At 40.8% G+C, this 26972-nt stretch overlaps 1 protein-coding gene across 1 annotated transcript in view; it reads right to left on the bottom strand.

The window, feature by feature from the left end:
* Positions 1–26972, bottom strand: part of EML6 (EMAP like 6) — a gene marked incomplete at its 5' end in the record, with an annotated part of 200028 nt that overhangs the window by 81139 nt on the left and 91917 nt on the right. Inside the window, 9 exons of the mRNA XM_079792522.1 lie at positions 1939–2044; positions 3254–3440; positions 4766–4884; positions 9863–9969; positions 10812–10979; positions 16051–16263; positions 17382–17638; positions 19696–19833; positions 22926–23127. Of these exons, the coding sequence (XP_079648648.1) occupies positions 1939–2044; positions 3254–3440; positions 4766–4884; positions 9863–9969; positions 10812–10979; positions 16051–16263; positions 17382–17638; positions 19696–19833; positions 22926–23127 (1497 nt within the window). The remainder of the gene's footprint in view (positions 1–1938; positions 2045–3253; positions 3441–4765; positions 4885–9862; positions 9970–10811; positions 10980–16050; positions 16264–17381; positions 17639–19695; positions 19834–22925; positions 23128–26972) is intronic.

The following is a 26972-nucleotide window of genomic DNA, read 5'->3' as shown; positions in this document are numbered from 1 at the left end:
CTCATGCCTTCTCTACCTCAGATGCCCACTAGTGTAGAGTGCAAACTGCTTAGCTTTGATTTTTACTAATCCAATAACCACAGAAAGTATGATTGTAATATCGATTTAACAACTCAGATTTGTAGTTTATAGTATGCGAGAATGTGCATGTCATTAAAAAACACCCTAAGTTGCACCATGTTATTGGTATAAAATAAAGATAACTTTCACCCCAGCATGGTGAAAATATGAAGTTCCAATAGTAATAGTGAAAGTAAAAAAAAAAAAGTATATTAAACAAAACCTTATTTGTTCACTCATTCATTTATCCTCACATTTTTTAAATATATATATATTTATTGATTTTAGAGAGGAAGGGAGAGGGAGCGGGAGAGAGAGACACATCAATGATGAGAGATAATTATTGATATGGCTGCCTGCTGCACGCCCCCTACTGGGGATCGAGCCTGCAACTTGTGCATGTGCCCTTGACAGGAATTGAACCTGGGACCCTTCAGTCTGCAGGCCGACACTCTATCTACTGACCTTAACCAGCTAAGGCAATTCTCACATTTTTTGAGTAGCTTTTGTGTCCATAACACTACATGTGCAATGGCAAACAGATATGAGCTGTGCTGCCCAAGTAGCTTACAATATGTGAAGGGCATAGGAGATGTCAACATTAATAACTACTGTACCACATGGACCCTAAGAGCAATGACAAATGCGTTAAGGGATGCAGAAGAAGGGACACATTATTTCTCCCGGGAAGAATGGAGGAGAAAACTTTCAGCTTGGTCTTAAAGGGTGGTAGGACTTGAATGGACACACAGCAACAGCATGAGCAAAGGAACCCAGGCAAAAAGGACAAGGGTGCATTTAGCTTTACAGTTAGGTAGATGTAAAGGAGCATGAATGGGCTGGTGGGTGAAAACACTGCAGAGGAAGGCTGACCAGATCTCGGAAGGCCATGAATGTCCCTCCAAGTGATCAGCCCTGAGTCAGACAACCAAGGGGAGCCCATGTGGTGGCGATACACCTGTGCTTCCAGAAGTCTCCAGAAGTGTGCAGGATGGACTAGAGGAAGTGCCGGTGGGAATCAGAGACCAGCAGGACTACCATGGCACAGATGAGAAAGAGGGTTTGAACAAGGAGATCAGAGAGTGAGGGACACAAGACAGAAATGGGTTGTGCAGTCATGGAACTTAATGACCAATATTATACCTGTTGCACATAGTAAACATTTAATGGGAGAAATAAATTATAGAATCCGTTTTCTGTAGAAAAATTAAGAATTTTTTTCTACTGATCTAAATTTCTACCATTGGAATTATTCAAATTTTCTGGGTAAAAACACCTTTTGCAATAGGTCCTCGGTCTCCAGTTCTAGTTTAAGGAAACGGCCTCACTCGAATGAAAATGATAGCCACCAGCTAGTATTTTTATAGTACTGTGTTCAAACTTTAAATTAAAAAGATGGAAGCTTCAGTTCGATATTTCCATGTGAAATTTATTTCCAAAACCCATGTTGTCAGGTGGCCCTTTGCCAAGAATCCGCAGCCCCTGCTCTAGTTCTTCATAGTTTAAATCGCTAGCGTTGGGCCCCCCCTTATCCAAAGAGTTAAAATTGATGCTCTGAGTCACTGCCAGACATTTGCAACTAAGTCTTTCAACAGCAACAGCTGCTCTGGATTTCAAATCGCTCAAGCAAATGCAGAACACAGTGCGAGCTCGGGGTAACGACTAGGGAGAGGAAATGAGGCAGACGAGGAAAGGACGTGTAATCTAAAAGCCACATTTCTTTATGAGGCATTAACATATCTGATTTCCAGCCTAAGACTGGGGAGCTGATATACCAACAGAACTCAAACTAAATAAGGGGTTGTTAGAAAAATAAAAAAAAAATCCTCAAAATAAATGTAGAACTGCTCGTCAATGGCCAGTGGAAAACGGGCTTACCTGAAAAATCCAGTGCACACACTCCTCTCTGATGCTGTCCCTTCAACAGTGACAAACACTTCAGAGTCTGCGTGTCCCACACATGAATGGCAGCATCTCTTCCAACCTTCAATAGCAGGATGAGTGTGTTAATTACTCATAAATTATAATAAGAATGATTCTGTTCTGTAGTCAAATGCTGCAGAAATAGTTGCATGTCAAGTCTCAGAATAGTTGTCTCCTGTTAACCTTTGACCTTCATGCAAAATTTTTTATTGGATTCCACTTAGAAACTTTTTTAAAAAAATATATTTTATTGATTTTTTTTTACAGAGAGGAAGGGAGAGAGATAGAGAGTTAGAAACATCAATGAGAGAGAAACATCGATTAGTTGCCTCCTGCACACCCTCTACTGGGGATGTGCCCGCAACCAAGGTACATGCCCTTGACTGGAATCGAACCTGGGACCCTTCAGTCTGCAGGCTGACGCTCTATCCACTGAGCCAAACCAGTTTTGGCTCCACTTAGAAACTTTTAACCTTTAGTTATAAGCCCACGACAAAACTGAACAAAAATGTAATCTGTTCATTGGAAGAAAAGAGTACAAAACTGAAAATACTGTTGACAGTATTACTACTTTACCAGCAAGGTAATAAATGTGAGTTTAACAGATGCTTTGTTTACTAAGCAACTCAATCTCTTTCCTTTCCCCACACAAAATGACTGAACACAGGGCTTTGTTTTTTTTAGTAGCTTTTCAATTATAGACTCAATCCAAAGTTTAGACATTCCAAAATGGTTCAGATAAAATTCAAAAAACTTTTGCATCAAGGTCAAAGGTTAACAGGAGTCAACTATTCTGAGACTTGACATGCAACTATTTTCTTTGAAATGCAAAAATATAAAATAATAAGCCAAAATTCATACGACTTTAAGTTTTTAAAAAATCACCAGATGTTATAGTAGTATGAAAAGATGGTTCATTCTATAAACATTCACTGAGTATTGAGCACCTAGGATATATTAGGTACCAAGTACACAGTGATGAGGAAAGTATATTAAGACTGCACATTCATGAAACTTACACTATTTGTTTCAGTTAATTCTATTCACAAATAATTCATGTTAAGGTGATCATCTCTTGGTATTAGAAGTGTTAGAAGGTATTGGCTGATTTCCCACCATCATGAAATAATCCAGCATTTACTACATCTTCAGCTTCCTGCCCCAGGCTTATTTCTACCAAGTGTTTCTCGAATTTCTAATATATAAAGTGGATTCAAAATTAAACCCTCCCTCTCTTTGGCTAGACCCGTCTCCCAGGAGAGGTGTATACCTGCCCAGTGGCCACGTAGTCCTTCACTGGGTGGATGGTCAGGCTGAGAATGTCATCATCGTGCCCCAGGTACAGCCTCTGGGAGTGCTGCTGCCTGTTGTACACGACAGCAGCCGCAGCGATGTGGTAGACCACTTCTCCAGCTTGCGTGTAGAATAGGTTGTTCCTACAGTCGTAGCCTCTGTATCTGAAGCACAGGTGCAAGAAAGGCACAGCATTTGAATAAGCAGTGAATGAACAGAGCAGCAGTTGTCAGAAGGTAAAGCTGGCGCAGGGACGTGCGCAAGTAGAAACCGAGGTGAATGCATAGTTGCTTAACTACAGTGTTCGGGGAATGAAGACTTCTGAGGGCATGGGATGACTTTCTGAGGGGAAAATGGGCCCAGATCATTTTCAGATCCTCAGCTACTGTATATGCTCTTTCTCAAAACTGACCAGTCTGACAACACACCTGTGGCAGGCGAGATGCAGGCTTTCCTTTACAGCACATCTCAACTGAGACTAGCCACATTGCAAGTGCTCAGTGGATACCATACTCAAGAGTCTAATGGTTTCTGGGAATTAAATTTAAATCAAACTGCCCAGGCCAGTGTGGCTCAATTGGTTGGGCATTATCCCATACGCCAAAAGGTTGCCAGTTCAGTTCCTGGTCAGGGCACATGCCTGGGTTGCGGGCTTGATTCCTCAGGTGTAGGGAGTAGCCAATCCATGTTTAGCTCTCTCACCCTCTCCCTTTCTCTCTCTAAAAATCAATAAAAAATTGAACCTGTAGATATTTTTGAACCTATAGCATAAGGTATGATAGGGTACAATAAAAGATTTACAAGCATAAAAAATATTACGATAGGGTAAAATTTTGTGGGAGAAGTAAAATGAAAATCTGAGTTCAAGAAGAAATATGAGTGGTATAAAATGTCCTACTTTTACAGAAACACTTGTTCACATATTTTTTAAATTGATGATGGTGGGAATCAAATTCTATCTTATTAAAATCATTTTTTACAATATTTTCATAAGCTCCATTGGTTCCATTTAAATGAGGGATGCATTTATAAAACACTAGATATTATATTCCTCACAACCATTGACAAAAAGTTTTGCTGAAAATTTTTAGATTTCAACTTAAAGTTTGGAAGGTTATATGTAATTCCCAAACTTGAAAATGATTTGGCCATATGTTTTTTGAAGAACACATTGTCCTACTTGGAGCCAAGCAAAATAGAGCAGGAGTTATGGGAACAAAGAAACCAGAGATGGTGGAGAGAATAAAGTAAAATAACATTGAGCTGCAGTAATATATGCATCATGGAAGTATATAAAGTATAAAAAAATGTAGACACACACATTGTGATGGCCACAGAACACCAACTGAGAAAACTGGACACAGACTAATGGTTAAAATAGTAATCACAGGTAAGTGCAAACTGGAGAGAAGAGCCCGCCTGAGGTGGTAAAGCACAGAGAAGGGGGACATCCTTCGCCTGATGCTGAGGCTGGTGACAGGCCACCTACCCGTGTATGAACTGGAGTTTCAGGCTGTCCTCAGGAGCCTTTTCTCGTTTAAGGAAGGGCACTGGATGGTTTTTCTCTTTACTTTGTTGCTTTAGCTGAGGTAGATCTTCTTTGTAAACCTTAAAGCATAACAAATGAATTTAATTGAGGCTCCTTTCTTCAGGTTTCAAAAGCAGTATCTTGACATTCCCAGGAAATCTTTAATTGTAGGAATCATATTTTTGAGAACATGAGGCTAAAAATGGTCATAAGAGACAAAGAAGCTCATTATCCTATATAATAAAAGCCTAATGTGCTAAGTGTCTGGTCATCCAGTCAGCCATTCAACCAATCAAAGCGTAATATGCTAATGATATACTAAGGCCATTCAACTGCTCACTATGACATGCACTGACCACTGGGGGGCAGTCAGTAGGCCAGTCGCTATGACGTGCACTGACCACCAGGGGGCAGACGCTCCAACTGGTAGGTTAGCTTGCTGCTAGGGTCTGGACAATTTGGGTTGAGTGAGACAGGCCAGATATGCCCTGGAGCCCTCCCACAGTCCCTCCCCAGCCCCATGCAGGAGCTGCCCCCTGGTGGTCAGTGCACTCCCACGGGGGTGTGCCGCTTAGCCAGAACATGCTGGTGAGCACAGTGAGCACAGCAGTGGTGGCAGGAGCCTCTCCCGCCTCAGCTGCAGGCGGGTGGTAAGGAGCAAGGGGTCCCAGACTTCGAGAGCCCCGGACTGCGAGAGGGATGTCTGACTGCCGGCTTAGGCCCGATTCCCAGGGGACATTCCCCGAGGAGTCCCAGACTGAGATAGGAAGCAGGCCAGGCTGAGGGACCCCACCCCCGCCCCCGAGTGCAAAATTTTCATACACCGGGCCTCTAGTATAATGATAAAGGGGTCAATTCTACAAGATATAACAATTATAAATATTTATGCACCTAAACATATAAAACACATTCTAAGAGAACTGAAAGAAGAAATAAACATAATATGATAACAGGGCTGTAATACTCCACTCTCAACAATGGGTAGATCAACCAGACAAAGAATCAGTAACGGAACAGGAGATGTGAACACCAGAAATCAAACAATCCAACAGACATATATAGAACATTGCATCCAACAGCAGAATACACATACTTCTCAAGTGCACATGAGATGTTTCCCAGGACAGATCATGTGTTAGGGAACAAGAGCAATCTCAACAAATTCAAGTAGAAATTATATCAAGTATCTTTTCTAACACTATGGTATGAAACTATAAACCAATAACAGAAGGAAAGCTGGAAAATGCACAAATACGTGGAAATTAAACAACACATTTGAACAACCAATGGATCAGAGAAGAAATCAAAAGGGAAATCAAAAAACATCTTGAGACAAATAAAAATTAAAACAACATTCCAAAACTTTTGGGGTGTTGTAAAATCAATCCTAAGAAGAAAGTTTGTAGATATAAATGCAAACATTTAAAACAAGGAAAAGATCTCAAACAACTTAACATCATACCTTAAGGAACTAGTAAAAAGAACCAACTAAGCCCAAAGTTGAAGAGGGAGGGATAAAATAAAGATTAGAACAGAAATAAATGAAATAGAGACTAGGAAACCAATAGAAAAGGTTAACAAAACTAAAAGTTGGTTTTTTGAAAAGATAAACAAAATTGAGAACATAAGACCTCACTTCTAATGAGCAAGACTAACATATCTTTTAAATTATTGGGGGTTAAGATCATTTTTTTTCTTAATTTGCTATTATGTTTAAGTAATTTATATCTAGAAAATATGGTATTAATTTTTAATAAATAATAAAGAAAACTATTATCGGTATAAATAAAATTATAATTTCTTCTAAAGCAAAACATCTCGAGGATTCTGACATCTGCAAAATGTGGACCTTGAGAATCATGGTGATCACTCTTTAGAATTATTTGTCTTTTCATGGCCTCATGCATCTTGACAGATCAGACTCCAAACTATACAGCAAAGCTCCTGGTCTAACTTAGGACCTACAACATACTGTTGACTGAGAGGACATTTCCTACAATTTAATTTAAAGGTACATAATAATCAGTCCTGGCTGGTGTGTTCAGTGGTTAGAGTGTTGGCCTGCACACCAAAGGGTCTCGGTTTTGATTCCCAGTCAAGGGCATGCATTGGAGGCAACCAATCGATGTCTCTCTCCCCCTCCTTCTCTCCCTCCCTCCCTCCCTCCCTTCCACTCTAAAAATCAATAGAAAAAAAGGTCCTCTAGTGAGATTCAACAAAATAAAAAAGGTACATAAAAATCAATCTTTGTCTACCATGTATTTAAGCCCTACTACCAAGAGATATCCATTTAACACACTGAAAATTAAATACAATCTATTAATAATTTCTCATCTTCTTAAAGGAAAGTTTTCATTTGAAGAAACTACATTGCTAAAAACAAAATCTATGAAATATTATAATAAAGCCCCTGTTTAGGATTTGACCAAAACCCTTTTTTAAAAAGGAGGTCAGAAGATATCTCATTACTGTTCTATTACAGGTGCAAAGAACTAAGCTTTTAAAATCTAAAGATAACTATTCATCTGAACTCATGATGCTTTCATCAGCGCACCAACCACTTTAGAGCACTGAATCCTAGTCTCGGAATTTCTACTGCTTATTTGAACATCTCACAACCTCTGTGGGCCTCAAATTCCCACCTGTTGGACAGAAATAAAAATCCTGCTAAGGAATAACTCAGGAATATTGTGAACATAAATCAGATAACACGGTGAAAGCTTTGACTTTAAAGGAAGATGTCAGGGAGGATATATAAGTCCTAGGCACAGATTTCAATACAATTAAGACTTTTCATTCTTTTACTAGCATCCTTTTATTAAATAAAAACTTTCCAACTAAGGAATTTTTTTTTCCCCTCCTCCTAGATTTTATGTCCATTTTGCTTAAATTCCATTTCCCGTTGATATCAGGGCATAATGTTGTTTAGTGTTTGTGTGGTATTTGCACATTAATAATTTCCTTTCAAAGCCTTATCTTTAGTTGCTTTATTGTGTAATGCATTGTACCAAATATACAAACTAATAACAGTCATGAATTTGAAACAAGCCATCAGTTGAATGCCATTTTTACTGAAAAAAATTTTCAAGCACTGAATCCATGAGTGATGATTATGGACTGAAAAAAATATATATCATCTGAAAATCAGTACACTCAGTGCTTATATAGAGGCAAAGCCAAGTAGTACATAGACTGTGCATTTTGGAGAGAAGCCCAGATCTGCATTCTTACCCTGACAATACAGGCGATGTGGATGTGGGTAAATTACATAACCTCTCAGGGTTATCATGGGGTTGAACTTGGTGTATGTAAAGCACAGGATACGGCCCCACAGAGACACCCAATACGTGGCAGCTGTCTGACAGTTGCTGGGTCTGAGACCTGAAATCCTATTCACTCAGTGTTCATGTAGAGAATCTGCTTCACATACCTTTGCTAAATGACAAGGAAGAGAACAGAACCCCTAGTTATTTCCATAACAAGGTAATGTGTGTCCAGATACCCTGAAAGGATTGCTCTGTTTAATATTTACTATGGTTTCATGCTAAAATAAAATGCCTACTTTAAAAAAATAAGGACCCAATTTGGATGTTATTGCCCAACTTTTATACTAGAGATGATTTCTGACTGGAGCGATAATGTGCATTGTATTTGGGCTTTTACTTTACTTATATGGATAATGGTCTCCATAAACTAAGAAAGAAACCAGGATAACAGCTCACTTGCAAACTACCATGGCTCCAAGACTACATATTCTCTAAAGAATATCCATGCTTTAACAGGCATCCTCAAACTACGGCCCGTGGGCCACATGTGGGTGTTTTTGCCATTTTGTTTTTTTACTTCAAAATAAGATATGTGCAGTGTGCACAGGAATTTGTTCATAGTTTTTAAACTATAGTCCGGCCCTCCAATGGTCTGAGGGACAGTGAACTGGCCCCCTGTTTAAAATGTTTGAGGACCCCTGGCTAAGAGAATACAAAATCTGGCAGCTTACTGCTCATTGTTTTTCTCCAAATATTTTAAAGTTCTAGGTGTGAGGGAGGTAGAAAACCCCAAATATCATTCAGTCTTGAAACTTTACTCACTTCCACCTAAAAATATTTTTTAAGAATATGATCAGGTAAATGCCTTATTTTTAACCTGTATTTAAAGATAAGAAGTGTTCAACACCTGCCCGGTGTTTCCCAATGGTTAGAGCATTGGGCTGTGCATTGAAGGGTCATGGGTTCGATTCGCCGTCAAGGGCATCTGGGTTGCAAATTCAATCCCTGGCCCCCAGTTGGGGGCTCATGTGAAAGGCAACCAAGCGATGTGTGTCTCTCTCACAGCTCTCTCTCTCCACCCCCCCCCCCCCCCCCATCCTTCCCTTCTGCTCTAAAGATCAATGGAAAAATATTTTCTGGTGAGGATTAACAATCAATCAATAAATAAATCCTATATAATAAAGGGTAATATGCAAATTGACCCTAACGGCAGAACAACAGGGAACGATCAGTCGCTATGACGTGCACTGACCACCAGGGGGCAGATGCTCAATGTAGGAGCTGCCCCCTGGTGGTCAGTGTGCTCCCACAGGGGGAGCTTTGCTCAGCCACAAGCTGGGCTGATGGCTGCGAGTGCAGCGGTGGTGGCAGGAGCCTCTCCCACCTCCTTGGCAGTGCTAAGGATGTCCAACTGCAGCTTAGGCCTGCTCTCCCCAGGGGAAGCGGACCTAAGCCACAGTCAGACACCCTCCTGAGGGCTCCCAGGCTGCCAGAGGGATGTCCGCCTGCCAGCTTAGGCCCGCTCCCCAGGGAGCGGGCCTAAGCTGGCAGGCGGACATCCCCCGAGGGGTCCCGGACTGCAAAAGGGCACAGGCCAGGCTGAGGGACCCCCCCCCCTTTTGAGTGCACAAATTTTCGTGCACCAGGCCTCTAGTAAATAAATAAATGCAATTTTCCTTCTTCTTGTCTTGATTCTCTTTCTGCTTAAGTACCAACCATTTGTAGTCAGTGTCCAAATACAATGGAATTCTGGGTTATACGACATTTGTTAGGAGGCTGCTTGCTTACTGACCTGGCGATCATAATTGATTTGAGTTTCTTGCTCAATATCAGAGTCCAACTCCGGCACATCAGATAAATCTGAATCAGATTCTTCACTGTAGGAATCAGTGCCACCCTCTGTGGAAACACAACCCACAAGAACAGAGGAAAAATTCTGCACCTTAAAGAGCTAAAAATATTATTTAAAATATTTTCTTTCTTCTATCCTATCAAAGTAAACGAAAATAACTACACCAGTTAAGGTAAATCAACACCCTCCCCCATTTCCACACTTCTGTTATAAACAAAAAGGGGGGCAGGTTTTTACAAGGAGAGGGCTGGTTTAAAAGGAAATTCAACCACTTATTTCAGGCAAGATCTTCATTAGCCTGTTAACATGCCCACCAACTGTCAGTAATTGCCATGGTCAAGGTCGCTGCAGAATCCCTCCCAATAAAAATCTTTCCCCCACATAGCTTTTCATTTTATTACCTGATCATTCCTGCTGACATCAAAATAAATTTTAAAAAAAAGACTACACATCCTTTGAGCTGGAAAACACTGGCCCGGATTGTGGAGCATTCACTGAAACCCATTCTGGAGGCAGCTTATCTATTCCAAAGGTTACCCTGTCGCCCCACAGCCTGACCGAGCAGACCCATCGCCCATTATAACCATCCTAAGGTGGTGGACACATACACGCTCATGTTATCTTCAGAGGTTAATTCTTCATGTAAACCTTAGACCTTCCACTTGCATTTGGTATAAGCAAAATCCTTTGAAGGAGATTAACCAACTGACCCATCATTGTCTCTAAAGTGTTTTTCTGTTTTTTGGGTTTTTTTTAACTTTAATATTTATTATAGGGATGAATTTTTTGAAATTGTTTTAACTCTTTACCTCCAGAAGAGATGTTACAACGTTCTTTGAAACTTTTACTGAAAAGTAAACAGATGTTGAAGAATGATTACTGGCTTTACCCTGGGGTGCAGTCTCCAGCAGGCCGTTGCTGACACCTTCTGGAATGAATCTCCACTGGAACACCGAGTGGTCAGCCCCTCCTGTGCTTAACACCCACTGAAAGTCGTGAGACCAGCGGACGTTGGTGACATGTGCAGAATGGCCCACATACTTTCTAAATTTGGCTCCTGAAGATATTTTTAAGAAGATTAGTCATGCAAAAATATAAATATATATATAATTTATTGGTTATAAAATTGCATTCCTATCCAGGAATATATTACAAAATAATTTTCAGTATTATATATAACAAATAAGTAAATGCTCCAAAAGATATCTCAATTATCCCAGTATGGATTAAGCTAAAAATGGATCTGAAGTCCTCCTTCTCCCCCTCCTAAACCTGTTCCTACTGCTTCACTGATTCTGAAAATAAATGCCAAAGAACGAAGAGCTTACACATCCTTCTTTGAATACTAGATAAAATGGGTAGTCCTTGCAACTGGGAAACAGAAAATTATTCTGTGGGAAAAGTCAAATTACTGTTTGGGGTCATGTAGATGCACATTTGGGAGAACGAAATTTTTTCCCCTTAAATTGATTGCTTTACTCAGGAAACATCATCATCAGGTAGTGAATTCAATAGAAGAACTACTTGAACGCATGCCTGTGGTTGAACTACTGCGGCAGAGTCTCCAGGGTATTTATTGTTGGTGCACAGCAGCATAATGACATGCATGGAAACAAGCCCGGGCCACCTTATGTGGAGATCCAGTACTCCAAAGACTATGGAAGATTTAAGGGGGGCAACAAGCACCCCATCTCTCCTTCAGAAACACTTCTACCCTCCTAATGAAATCTCTTTAGGGGAAAAGGCCATCTGTTCAACTATCACATGTAAATATTGAATACCCACTGGAGAGGCAATGATTTAGATTTACATGAAGGTGAAAACGACGGCTACATGTCCCTTTCCTGAGAGCATGTTCTAACCAGGTGACGTCCTATTATGTTAGGGCCTCCAAAAAAGTCTAGGTGTGTGCTGCCATATAGGGGAAAGGAAGGCCTTGGGTCTCAAAAGCAACCTTGCCTATTTCAAAGAGTTGCCTAAATCAGTTTTGGTAATTTAATAACATCCAACAGATTCCAACTAAGTCAGGTGGAAATGCTGTCTGATGATAACTCAATAATTAGGAATCAAAGTATATTCTTTCCTTATCTCCATAGAGCTTGTTGGGTTATCCTTTACTGCCCTCACCTTTACACCCTCATCAGAAATCATTTAACCTATCTCTTTGCAGTGGTTTGAAAATATGCCCACAAATAAAATTTAAAAAAGTTAAACTCATAGAAACAGACAGTAGGTTTGGTTACTAGGGGTGTGGGTCGGGGGGGAGGAGGGAGGATGGGGAGATACTGGTCAAAGGGTACACTTTCAGTTATAAGATGAATAAATTTGGGGAATCTAATGTACAGCATGGTGACTATAGTTACAGTACTGTATTGTAGACCTGAAAGTTTCTAAGAGAGCAGATCTTAAATCTTCTTGCCATACAAAGAAAAGGTAATTAAGTAAGGTGATAGATGGGTTATCTAACCTTATAATAGTAATCATTTCACAATATATCAGTATATGAAATCATTGTTCCCCCTTAACTTACACAATGTTGTCAATTATATCTCAAAAAATCTAGAAAAAAATAAAAAAATATGTCCATAAACTCTTTAATACAAATCAAAATGAACAGAACATGGCAAAGGTGAAGACGTGTGGCATCCCAGAGGAGGTTATAAAAGGCCCTGAGATTCCTCCTTGCTCTCTTTCTTGGATCTCTAGATACCAGGCGGCAAGGACATTCAAGCACCACACAGAGGGGCTCACAGGGCAAGAAACTGCGGCCTCGGGCCAACAGCCACGTGAGCGAGCCGTCATGGCCTCACTAGCCTTCAGATGACTGCAACTACACAAGAGGCCTTGAGCTAGAATGTTCCAGCAAGCTGTTCCTGAATCCCTGACCCCCAGAAACTGAGTGAATAATGTTTGTTGATTTAAGCTGAATTTGCTGGGGAGAGGAATTTGTTATGCAGCAACAGAGAACTAATATACATTTGGTAGATTGGAACTAACACCTGCGAAAGCATTTGTGTCAATATTTAGGCCTCTTTCTAATCGTTTTTCCTGTTTTCTCTTCCTTCCTCCTCCCTCCCTTCCTTTCTTCCTCCCTCCCTCCTGTCTTCCCTCCCTCCCTCCTTCCTTTCCCCTTCCTGCCTTCCTTCCTCTTTCTCTCTCCCCCTTTATCCCCTCTCTAGGCACACTGGCCTCTTTGCCATTCCTTAGGCATGCCAGGCACTCTTCTGCCTCTAAGCCTTTGCACTTGCTGTTCCCTGTCTGGGATGCTCTTTCCCTAAATACCTGAATGGCTGGTTCCCTCACCTCCTTCAGGTTTCTAGTCAGATGAAACCGTATCAGTGACTCTTGTCTCACGGCCTTATTTAAAGTAGCAACACTACTCGGCCCGACCTGAAAACTCTATTCCCACTGCTTGCTTGCTTTTTCTTCATGGCTCTTCTCACCATCAGACATGCTCATACTTTATCCATTAACTATGTCCCCTCAGAACAAAAGCTCCACGAGGGCACGGATTTGTGCTGGTTTTATTCACTGATGTATCTCCAGCCTCTAAGATAGCACTTACATACTTACTTAACAAATAAAGGCCACAGCCATCTCTTCCAAGGCTTTCCTGGGACACTGAGTTTACCAGGCCTCTCTTTTTCCTCTGAACCACCAGGAAGATTCAGGCCTCAGCCCTCAGCTCCTCTCTACTGATCTTTCTCCCCTGGTTTTAAATACTGTAGGTATGCTCACATCTGTCAAATGTTCATCTCCAGCCCTGAACTACCCTGGAGTGCTGACAGTCAATGGGCCATATCTCCCTGGGTGTCTAATACTGCTTCAAACTTATTGTGGACAGAACAGGCTGATGAGTTGCCCTTCCCCTTTTTCGCTTACTCTTATACCCCCATAAGACATAACAGAGACTGAACCTTTCCCTTTCTCATTTTCCCGTCTCTAGAAATGGAGCCACCATGCACCCAAAATTTGGGAGTCATGCTTGATTTCTCTTCCCCTCTATCCCCACGTCCGATCCATCAGCAAAACCTTCAGCTCTACCTTGAAACTGCTTCCTAACCTCTACCACCTCTCTTTGCCTCTGTTCCTAAGGAGTAATCCAAGCTACATCATCTCTCACCTGGACTCTTGCCATAATCTCTCAACTTGAAGCCTCCCCTAGCCTAATCCATCCTACACCATATCAAAATGCCTTTTAAAAACTTAAATTGGTCTTGTCACGCCTCCATTTTAAGCCCTCGGTAGATTTTCATTGCACTCAGATTAAACCCACATTTCTACCAGAGGCTGCAAGGCCCTTCATGACATGGTCCCCTGCACCTTCTCCAGCCTCACAGTACACAGCTCTCCCTCACTCATCATGCTCTAGTCACACTGACCTGCCTGGCCCTGCCCTGCACTGCAGAGCAGAAAACGATCCTGTTTGCTCAGTCTTTACACTCTCAGAGTCATCAGCCTCTGCTCGTATTTGGCTGTTTACAGGTTCAAAAGTGAGGGGAACAATGTCACTGGTACCCTGGGCGATAAGGAGGTAAGTTCCACCAGCTGCTATTATTTCCATCAGCAAGTCTTATATAAACTTGTCTGCCAGTGGTTTGGGTGTAAAAAGGCTACCAAAGCCTGAATGTCCTGAGGCAAATTGCAAGATTTATAAACCATGAGCCATGAAAAGCAGAACAAGTCAATTTGCTATGAGAACATGGAAACTCCTGCAGATTACCGAGGTGGATTCTATTGCTCTCCCCATATTGTCACTGGCTGTCCACCTCTCCTCATTCATTCAGGCATCCCCTGTATGCCATCACTCTCGGGGCTGTTTCTTACATATAAAGGGTCTCATTTTGACAGACAGCATTGCTCACCACCTCCCTCCCACTTCCCCCAACCCTGCCATTCTAATACCTAACCCAAGCTCTACCTTTCCATTGCCATTTTCCAGGTTCAAGTTCACCCTACGAGGCTTGGTGATACAAAGGAGATACCAACTCTCATTGAGTTGACTTGTGACCAGATGCTTGTGACCGACAGTATTGCTTGTGACCCCTCTGATGTTTCTTCTGACTCCCCAGATACCCTCTAGTTGCCTAACTTACTTTCTGTAAGTACATTACTCAATCTAACAAGATGTGCCCTATTACTCAAAAGACCCATTAGGGGGAGAGAGGAGAGTTTGAATTTGGCATGCTGAGGTAATTTTGTGCAAGTATTTTAAAACTGATATTCATTTTGTCAAGTGTAAGGGATGGTGATTTTGCTACGTATTTTATGTTCAATTTTGTACTGTAATTGCCATTGCTTCAAAACTGCTGGTTAGCTCAAAATGACTTTCTGATTACATTTTCGATCCCTTTTTCCTTGCTCAATCTAAAAATCGCTCAAGTGAAAGAGTTTGCAGGCAGCAGCATGTCCCTGCTGATTACTTTGCTAAGATCAGATTTTCAGGGAGCAATCAGGGAGTCTCAGAGAAGCCTGTGTATGGGCTTTGCCTACACTTGCAAGGGAAGAGGAGGAGGTCATAAGAGGGTTAATTCATCTATCTTCTACCAAGCCCGAAAGTGCCACAAAAATTGAGGTAACAAGATTTAACAACAATAAGAGAAACAAAAACCACAAAATGTGAAGGCAGAGACAGCTGTTTTGAATCAAACTTCTCTGATTCTGGTTTGCAAAATCAGTGCTCTGACAGGGGGTCCATAAACTGTATTATCGGAAAGAGCCATCCCTTTCAGACTTCATTTTACACATGCCTAAAAGGATTTGCTTTGCTTTGCCATGTATACTCACAATTAGCTGTGAAGCATAAAAATTTAATTACAATACTTTAATGTAATATTAAATTATGGGTATGTACATAAATATAAATAAAATAGGACTTGTTCAAAAAGTGAAACATGGGGCTTATGAATCACAAAAACAGTGAGTAAAAACTGTCAACAAATTCTGACTTATATTTGCAAAACCCCGTATTTCAGAAGGTCAAAAGTGTGCACCAGCAACACATTTAATGTTCAAGAGTAATATGAATATAAAGATAAAATTAATAGCCTGCAGGAACAGACACCAAGAAAATAAGCCTTGTGCATGCCTAGACACACGTCTACATGAAACATCTCTTCTGGCCTCACCTTTCTTGAGACAAGGGAACTTGAACAGTTTGACCAGTCCAAAATCATCTCCGGACACCAGCACGGAGCTGCTGTAGTTCGCATCCACCGAGTTGATGTCAGTGACGTCCGTGTATTTCGGCCAAATTCCACTCACTTCCGGGCCTTTCACACACGTCCAGGAGGCCCAGGGGACCCCTTTGATTTCTTCTTTACTCGCTAACGGCTTCCCCGCTGAAAATAACCAATAAACATTCATGTAATATTACACTTATTTTTTTTTAATATATTTTTATTGATTTCAGAGAGGAAGGGCGAGGGAGAGATAGAAACATCAATGATGAGAGAGAATCATTGATTGGCTGCCCCCTACTGGGGATTGAGCCCACAACCCGGGCATGTCCCCTTGACTGGAATCAAACCCGGGACCCTTCAGCCCCCAGGCCGACCCGGCCGACCCTCTATCCACTGAGCCAAACCAGCAAGGGCTGTAATGTTACATTCATATCAAAAGCAAATTTTTATATAAATGGCTAACATGGATTCCATATTTTTTCACATATGGGAAATATATATGAAATAGCAAGCAAAGAAAGTACACACAGAAGTACGCACCTAGTAATAGAGCATTAACTAATCTGTGTGCAGAGACTTTAAAAAGTTGAAGTGATATGTTACACATTAATTTATGTTGATTAATTTTTCAATTAATTTAAAAAATCTAAGATACTATTTGCAGTAAAGATTCATGTTAATTAAATTTTTCCTCTTACATTAAAAAATCATAAAGATTATAATACAGAAATTTGTCTCTTATTTATGACATTTTAGTATCACCAACTGTTACTAAACGAGTATTAGGTAAGTCAGATGAACCACGTATAAAATTTACAGTGGGGTGTTACAAGTAAAAATTATATTTTTTAAAATGCAATTAATACATTTCACCAAGTAATCAAATAATAGGGGCTTCCACTTATCAAGAACAGAGATTTGAGACTAAAGCAATCACAGTAAATAAAAAATGTGACCCTCAAATCTTTAGTATTTTTAGTGTTTTGTAGAATTTTTTCTTTCTTATCTCTAAGCATTCTTTGTGTATATCCTTTATCGTAACAATTATAAGTATTTATGCCCAGTTGATGCCTTGTCTTTGTATGGTATTCAAGATCTCTCTTATGGTGCAGTTATTTTTTATTTTAATGTGTCCCAATTTATTACTCTCTCCTTTGAGAGTCCATGATGTGAGGGTCTTGTTTCTGAAAACATTCCTGGCCCTGAGGTCATAACAACATTCTCACAGTTTCTTCAAAGTTCTGCTTTTCACGAACATCAGTGCCTGCATGACTTACACGGCATTTTGTAGAACAGTCGTTCTCCTGCACCATCATTCGTTTGCAAGTATTTACTATCCAAAGACCAGTCAATGTGCGTAATGAAACTGAGGGACTTGTTGCATTCTCCAATTTTCTTATACCGCTGGGCAACCGCATAGACGTCGACTGGGCCATCATTGGATCCCACTGCGAGATAAGAACCATCTGGAGAAAATTTCATTTCATGAATGACTTCTTTTCGATCTTTGATATGAACCACTTCTGTCATATCTCTATAAGAATAAAGAGCAAAGCGATAAGCAGCAAATCTAGAAATAGGAACCCCAGGTCATGTATTAAAGTATATGTGTCAGAGAAAAAAATGTTTGAAAGGGAGGAAGTTCCTACAGGAATTAGAGAATTAACTTCTGAAAAAAAGATATAAAACTTTATTTAAAGTTTACAGCCAATTTAGAAAAAATTAATATTTAAAATAATATTTTGAGCTTTCAAAGAACCAATAAAATTTAATGAAATGCATATTTGCGTTCATGTTCAATTATCTATTATTTTTCTCTAAAAATTTTGTTGAAAAATTGAGGTTTATAAAATTGTTTTAAAATATGTCATGGAAAATGGTAGGTATATCAAGGTTAGCATAAAAATAAAAATCCTTTTTATATTTTAAGAACAAGAAAACTGCTTAATGCTTTTTGCTACAAGAAGAGCAAATTCAAAAAGCAGAAGAGGAAAAGTCCTTATTTTTAATGCTAAGTTGTTATGGAATTATTTAACTCTGACTATGAAAGGGCAATAATGCATACATTGAATCACCTGAGTATCCTATGTCCTTTCTGACCAGATTCTGATAAGAATTTCTGCCCTCACTTGAAAGTCCACTGAGGGTTTTCCTACAACTGTGAGACAGGATTATGATTGGCAGGTCCCCTGAGCCAGTAATGATGCCTTCATCAACTCCAAAACAAATGGAATGCATAAACAATGCCAAATATTTGCTCCACATAATTCCTCACACTGGCTGTCACTTAATAATAGCACTACAGTTTACTACAATCTCATAAAATAGGTGTGGGGGGATGCTTTTTGTGGTGTGTTTTTATTTTTATTTTTTGGGCTTGGAAAAGCTATTAAAAAGAAAAGAAAATCTGGTAATTAGCCGTCTTTCCACACATCACTAAGCAGGGAAAGAAAATGTTGCCCACCAATTTGGTCCTAAGTTATGTGTGGCTGTTAATGAGAATTCAGTGTAATAAACCATGCCAAGTGCCTTTTTCAAAGCTATCTAGAATTTGCTTCTGTGCAAAACATGCCATACCTAATTTCTGGCCGCATTTCCTTTCTGTAATCACAAAATGGGTGAGCCAAACGAACAGCCAATGCATTTAGAGGAATTACAAGGGTAGATCATAATTTTTATCCTGTAAAAATTATATAGGGGATTAATAGAGTATGAAATATTCTATCTTATTGTCAAATGTGGGTGGTAGACATGTTTTACGCAAGCTCACCTCTAACAATCTGGTGCTGTTGGAGGCAGCTCTGCTCCTGCTTCCTCTTTTCCTGGCTTACTACAAGCACGTCATCCCTCACCTAAAACCCGTGGGACCAGATGAGCTTGGGAATTCACTATTCATTAGATTTTTTTAAAGGTTCACATATACTATGCCATGTAACATCACCAGTAGGGACTGGGGCAGCACCCTGCATTGATGCATGGTTATTCCTGCTAAGAGATTAATAGGTTATATACAGTCTCACATCAGTCCACTGAGGCAGGCTGTGCTGCCAAGGAAGTCACTGGAGAAAGAGGTTTGTATTTTCAGAGCGTGGATTTCATCATTACAGACAGAACTGTGAATCTGTACTGTTCCTATTTGAAAGAATAGGTGCCCATTTTCCCTAAGGTCCCAGCATCTATTTTGACCAGGAGAATCTTAATCCTAACAAAAGAGCCTCTTTTTTTTTTTACTTTTCTTTAAATATTATTTTTCAATTACAGTTTACATCCAATATTATTTTGTATTAGTTTCAGGTGTACAGCATAGTGGTTAGACAATCAATATACTTTACAAAGCGGTTCCCAATATTTCCAGTACCCACCTGACACCATACATAGTTATAACAATATTATTGACTATATTCCCAATGCTGTACTTTATATCCATGACTATTTTGTAAGTACTTCTTAATTCCTTCACCTTGTTCACCCAGCCGCCACCCCCTCTCCCATCTGGCGACCATCAGTTTGTTCTTTGTATCTATGAGCCTCTTTGTTCATTTATTTTACAAAAGAGCATCTTTTAATGCCATTTTCAGGATCAGTACATGCCTGACTCGGAGAACAATGAAAGAGCCGTCCTTCATGCCCAGGGCCAACTGGGACCCATCGGGGCTGAAAGCCACACTGCGAACTGCTTCCTCCATGTTACAGCGGGCGATCAAGGCGTGGTCAGCCAGGCTCCACAGCCTAGGCACAAGAACAAAGAAACAAAACCAAACCAACGCTCGTCACCAGGCCGCCCGAGGCAGGCAGGCCTGCTGAGCACAGTGTGACAACAGCAGGAAAGGAGGCGGCCACTTCACACTCGCGTCCTTCCTGCCGGCACGTCTGGGAACCCGGGATGGGGTTTAGTCTATCTCTGGGTCATTTCCCCCATTAGAAATACCCAGCAAGAAATACGAGATAACATTTCCAAAGATTTTTATATTCATATATAAAAAGGAAATTTTAAACACTACCTTCACACAAAATCTTACTTTTCTCTTTGGAAATTAAAACTTGTTCTTTACGAATGCCAAACATTATTAATAACTTACAGGATAAGAAGCACTACTAGATACTATTATTGTTCATTTTAATATAGATAGATAGATAGATAGATAGATAGATAGATAGATATAGATATAGGTATATAGATATAGATATATACCCTTCTAGTAACTGTTATTTACGCACATATAGATTGAAATACACATTTCGTTTTGCTGGCCCCCCTAGAAAGAAAACCCAGCTGAGGAGAACAGCCAATGATAGCCCTGCCCAAGATGGTTCCAAAGTCAGCTGTGCTCAGTCATATGCCAGCCTTCCTCATAAGCTCCCTGGTTGCCCCACTGCTGACAGGCCCACTCATGGCTGGGACAGGTACTCTCCACAGTGCCCCTGGCTGATAAGCATGTTACTGCTGAAGAAGCAGGGGTCAAGGGTCAAGTGCAGCTAGCACACACTTTTCAGCAGCTCCGGAAACCCCTATTCCAGGCACCTCAAACTGGGTAAACATGAACTAAATTTTGAAGCTACAAACGAAGGTTTGCATGTGAATTACAATTGTGGTACCTGATTTCTCCCTGTTAGTACTTTTAAGACAGTCTTCTCTTAACACACAACCAACATCTGTTAGGCAGACCGACAATTTAGAATGCTGCCACAGAGGCAAGAGTAAGTCACACGTGGTGGAGTTTCTCTAATGCATTCTGCCATCAGGAGGGCTGGGGCCAGCTCCTCACAATGCAGAGTTGCATGGTGAATAGTTTGCTGATCCTTTAGGCAGCGTGCACTGTTCAGTCTGAAGCTTATGGTATTCTTTCAATACCTCCTCGTCCATTATTCATAATCTCATGCTGTTTTTAGCCATGTACTATTTTCAGCAATGTAAGTTTTGCTTTACCCTCACTCCTCAGTGAACTGTACTAGCCTTACAAAGTCACTCAGCTAATCTTTCTCGGGAAATTATGACTTGTATCCTTTCTACATTTCCATACTCCGTGTAAACTTACATTTAAAATGTTTGGCCAAATTAATGGTTGAGGAGACCAAGACAAATTCTGGCCATCAGGGCTCCTTAGGGAAGTTTGCGATTCTGAGACTCAACACATTTATCAAAATGCAAAAGCCAAGGACTCTCTTGAAAACATTTCCCTCTGGATGGTTATGAATCCAGCTTCTCAGGTGTTTGACTAACGTGGTGGCATTGTTTTGGCTGTTGGGGCAAAGCTCTGAGTGATGGAAGGAAAAGGAAGAGGAGAGAGTGAGTGAAGACCAGTGTAAGCCAAATACACATTTATGTCACGTGAGGGGACAAGTGGAATTGCCTTCACTGATTTTTAGACTGATGAGGCACCGTGCTTGACAGAAACTGAAAATTGATTTTTAGATTATACTTTACTGATGAGTGCCGGGAGCCAATTCCAGCATGTCATAATTACAAGAATTTTATCAAAAGGTTGATGAAACTTGGGGGCTCAACAAGGGCTGAGTCACCTATGTAATTACCTGTTGGAGTGGCTAAAGGGCACTTCCCCCAAACCTGAATAGGATGAATGTCTGCTGCTAGACAGCTCAGGGCATCTTAATCTACATGTTATTGCTTCCTGTTGGCCAAACACCTGAACAGCTGTAGGCTATTCCCCAATCTGACAATGCTTCTGTACCCTACCCTTTGAAGTGTATTATCTCCACCTTGCCTTGGGACAAATTGTGTTAATAAAAAGCATGGGGTCCTGAGTCAAGGAAGTCTTTAGCTCCTTTAGCTGAAGCTCCTCTGACCCCCAATGCCTTTCAAAACTATCTTTTGTCTTTGGACTCCTACTTAATCTATGCACAACCTTTCTCCAGATTGCTGAACCCTTCTTAATGCTGGGACAAGAACCCCAGCAGATGAGTATACAATTGTATCTTGATTAGATTCACAGACATACAGAGTAAGGGGGGGAGGGGGGAGAGCAGGAGCCTCTAATCTAATTTACAAGGTTCTATTTAAACTATTAAAATCCAGAGGCAATCATCATCCAATCAGATTAATCAGTCTCTTTCTCTCACCATCGATCAGTCTTTTCTGACCTGTTTGTTGTTAAGCACATTTAAAGCCTAATTAAATACGAAAATCCTGAAATCAGTGTAATAGTCTTCACCTTACACTTTTAAATCACATGTTCAGGCCTTCAACAGTCACACAGATATTGGAATCATACTAATTTGTTCATTTTACATGATGCCATGCTCTCAAAGAGGAAAACGTGATCCATCGCGAGACCCTTTGGGGTCCTAATAAAACCGCAGACTTTCTCAGGAACCAGCACTTTCCTTTGACTTGAGGACACTGTTCAAGATTTCATCTGAGAAATTACAAAGAAATCATTATTCACCCACGTGCTGAAGACAACTTTGCAAATCGCAATGTACGTTCTAATGGTGATGAGTGAGTGTCTGAGCCTGTGAAAATGCCGTGCAGGCCCCGGCCATGTAAGCACATACTAGGAGCGAAGGTATGAGGGGAAGATGCTGTTAACACACAGGAGTGCACTTAGCTCCCAGAACCGGAAGCCACTCTCACCAGTAGTATTTTCACTTCTAAGAACAATTTCATGACTAAGGTGGAGCCAAACAAAGATAAAATACCAAGAAGTCAACCGCTGTTGAGCTCACTGCCTTCACATTCCATGTGGAAACTGTGTGGCTCTGCCCTGTGGTTTAGCCTGTCCCTACGTAACAATTTGGCCCAAATAAATGTGTTATTCCCAAGTAAGTCAGTGAGGTAACAATGGCCACCACGGGGTCCTCACCTGACAGAGCGGTCGTCACTGCCAGTCACGGCCAGCGGCTTCTTGGGGTGCAGGGCCAGAGCCCAGAGCTCCCCCTCGCAGTGGCCTTGCAGGATCAGCATGGGCTTGTCTCGTTCTCGCACAATCACCTCGAATATCTCGCTGTCCTGGGTCCCTGCTAGGAGGCGGTCTGCTTTCCAGCACACGCTCCGGATGGAGAGGCCTGGCAAAACCAGAGACGGCAAACAGAAGCAGGTCTTCACATCACTTACAAATAAGAGAAAACACCTAAAGTAAATACCCTTTCACCAGGACAGCGTCCAGTGCAGCACATCTTAACAATTCCGGGGGGGTCGGGGTGGGGGGGAGGAGTGGGGGGAAATCCACATACCAGTCCCTGTTACTCACCAGTTCCTTACACGTGCCGGTCCTTTCCCCCACCCCTCGAAACCTATTCTGCAAAAGCGTGTTCGCTCTTTCCTGTCTGACTTGGGATGATTATCTGTTTTTACAGCTGGATATTCATTTTAAGGGGAGAAATTGGTCTTTATGAAAGCCTAACCCTTTTTGAAATTATTTCCTTTTGACTTGTATGGAAAAGTTAATAATTACTTCACTCTTTAGGATGTTAACATTGCATTAAAATTATATGGGGCGGGTACTACAGAATGCTTAACCATCCTATTAGGCAAATTTAATATGTATTTGATCAGAACCCAGACTCATTTTGTGGGATAACAGATGCACCATGTCCCAGAAACATGCAAATGAAACTCTAATTTCAGTCTCAAAATATAATCAAAACATCAAACAATTGATGGAATCTTCTCTAAAAGCACAGTGTTCCTTTTAAATCCCAACTTCCACCTCTGTCGCATGACCCCATCTTCTTGCCCTGCAATGAGTGTGACCTCTCAGACTTCCTGCAGTCTCTGTCCCTTACTGTGTTCACTATGTCTTTACTCACACAGTGAAGTTTCTCATGTCTGAATTAGAAAAACAGAAGCAATCCCACTTTCATAACGACTTGAAACCAGGTAAGGATGTGATAGGCTTTGAGTCTTTAATGTAGAACAAGCATGTCAAACTCATGGCCCGCATGCCTCATTTATTTGGCCCGTGTTAGCCTTTGAGTTTGACATGCTTGCTGTAGAAAGTACAGAAGTCAGAACACCTGGGCTTTCACCCTGCTCTACACCTGATTGGCCACACAAAGAAGAGTCCCTTTCTCTCTGGGACCAGGCTTTCTTCACATAAAATGTAGACGATAACTATGGAGACCTTGTAATTTATCATCGAAATTGGGACCCTCCAAAAGTAAAAGGAGGTTCTAAAAAATAATTAAATTTACATAATTTTTAAATTTATTTTAACCAAGAAAGTAGTTGTATGATATTGAAAGACTGATGTATTAACTAGTTCTATTAAAATATTTTTAATATTAAATTCTAATAATACTTCATTACAAGATAAAAAGTCTAAGCCAAAGGTATAAATAGGCAAAGCACAGAGGATTTTTAGGACTGTGAAACTATTCTGTAGGAATAATGCTAGATATACTTAGATATATGTTGTTACACATGTATCAAAACCCATAGACTATAGACTATACAACACCAAGAGTGAACCCTAACATAAACTATATAGGCTTCGGGAGATAATGATGTGTCAACGTAGGTTCACCCATTGTAACAAATGTACCACTCTAGTGGGAGATACTGATAGTCAGGGAGGCTGTGTGTGTATGGGGTAGGGGACATATGAAAAATCTCTGTAAATTCCACTCAATTTTGCTGTGAACCTAACTGCTCTAAAAAAATTAAGTCTGTTTTTTAAAAAATTCGGGGCAATGTTAAACCAGACAGGATGCTGAGACAACAGTAGGGTTAATTGGCGGGGGGGGGGGGGGGGGGGTATATGGATACTCTATAATTCTTAACTCACTGTGGTCTTGAACCGAATCAAATGAGAGAATTCATTTACTGATGAAATAGTAATTTTTAAAGCACAAAGCTATTTTTACATGAGATAACTCTCTTTATTCCTTGCTCTGAATTCATTGTTATGAGTTTTAAAAGGGAAGGAGCTAGCGCATAGGCAGACATTATTCCTGCTGTGAGGAGGAAGTTGGAATACCTTGGCAACAGCTAATTCAGGGTCAAATCTTTAGCTCGACTTACACAGGAAAAAAAAGAGAGAGGACTCAGCGCTACAAATGAAAACTATAATACAACTGATTCCACAAAAGTCCAAAAGATTATAAAGACTGCTATGAACAATTATATGCCCACAAATTGAACCATCTAGAAGAAATGCATACAGCCCTAGAAACATATAAAACTTCCAAAACTTAATCATGAAGAAATAGAAAATAAGAACAGACCAATAACAAGGGAGGAAACTAAATCAGTAATAAAAAACAAACAAACCTCCCAACAAAGAAAAGTCCAATACCAGATGACTTCACAGGTCAATTCTACCAAACATTTAAAGGAGAGTTAATTAATTAATTAATCAATCAATAAATCAATCCTTCTGAACCTCTTCCCAAAAAATACCAGAGGAGGGAACACTTCTAAACTCGTTTTAGGAGGCCAGCATTACCCCGATACCAAAACCAGACAAAGACACTACAAGAAAAGAAAATAACAGGCCAATATTCTTAATGAATATAAATGCAAAAATCCTCAACTAAATATTAGGAAACCAAATTCAACAATGCACTGAAAGGATCTTACAGCATGATCAAAAGGCATTAATTCCAGGGATACAAGGATGGTTGAACATTTGCAAATTAATCACTGTGATACACCACATTAACCAAATGAAGGATAGAAATCATGGTAATCTCAATAGATGCAGAAAAAGCATTTGTCCTCAGTCAACATGAGCATGTCACTTCTCCCCATGGCCTCCCACAGTGTGTCCAGTCGCTTAGGCTAAATGACTTGAAAACTAAAATTTCTCCCAAAGATCTGGCATTGTCTTTGGTCCAGTGTGCAAACATTTCATCTCTCCATCACCCTCTCGATTTTTTACCATCTTGTTTTGGGGAACTAATTCAGAAAGGTACAAGAATAGTATAACAAACAACCTACCACCTGGAATGAACAAATGCTAACACTTTTAAAAATATCTGCTTTGTCTTTCTTTTCTTAAAAAGAGGTTTAGGAACAAAGAAGAACCTTCCAATCAGCCAAGACTACTGAGCCAGTCGAGTTACACAGCGTCTCCAGACTGTGTCCAGGGAGCTCTTGGATCCCCCAGAGGAGCCAGCAGAGAGCCAGGATGGGAGAACTCGGGGCGCAGAGTCTGAGGATCCCACCCCTGTTTTCCCCTCAGAGCCTCCTAATCTGTTTAACAGGAGGTTTCATTTGAAAAAAGGGTTCCTCGGAACCAACCAACGTAAGACGGAAGCTTTACACAAAGCAAAGGCAGTGAAGTCAAATCAATATAAATACAGAGAGGGAGGGAAGGGGAGATCGTGAGAGTTGCTCCATTTTCATTGTTTACAACATAAACGTAATGAGCTGTGAACATTTTCTCTCAGAAACCAGCTCAGGCTCTTCACAAACACTCAGTGCCTCCAACAGATACATTGCATCTTGTCACATCAGACAAGTCAGCCCCAGGGGTCCACCCATGACAATAGATAGGACACCGCCATTCTCACTTTCTACATAACCGGTTCAAGTAGGAATTGCTTCCTGAAGACACCTCAGGAGGTGAAGAACTGTATTCAAGTTTCCTAATCACGTTCTGTTTTCACCATTTCTGAACCTCACTGCTGCTCTGCACGAAAGCCAGAGTGAGAAGAGAACAGCTCGGTCTCTGCTGGGCACATTCCGGAGAGTCCCTGGGGAGGGGCAGGTCCCTGGCAAGATTCTGATAGCATTTCCCTTCTCTGTCTACCCATCTGGCTTGGTTTTAACGTCTCCAACACCAATGCAGAGCACAGTAATGTGGTCTCCTAGCCAGGCTGGCCACTGCATTGGGAAATTATTAAGCTGTCCTTGCTTCATTATGTTCTGCTCTGGGAGTCCGAAAAACACGAGGCAATGTTTGGAA

Source organism: Cnephaeus nilssonii, assembly GCF_951640355.1.
Source record: "Cnephaeus nilssonii genome assembly, chromosome: 15".
Classification (NCBI taxonomy): Eukaryota; Metazoa; Chordata; class Mammalia; order Chiroptera; family Vespertilionidae; genus Cnephaeus; species Cnephaeus nilssonii.
This window is presented reverse-complemented; position numbering and strand designations above follow the sequence as displayed.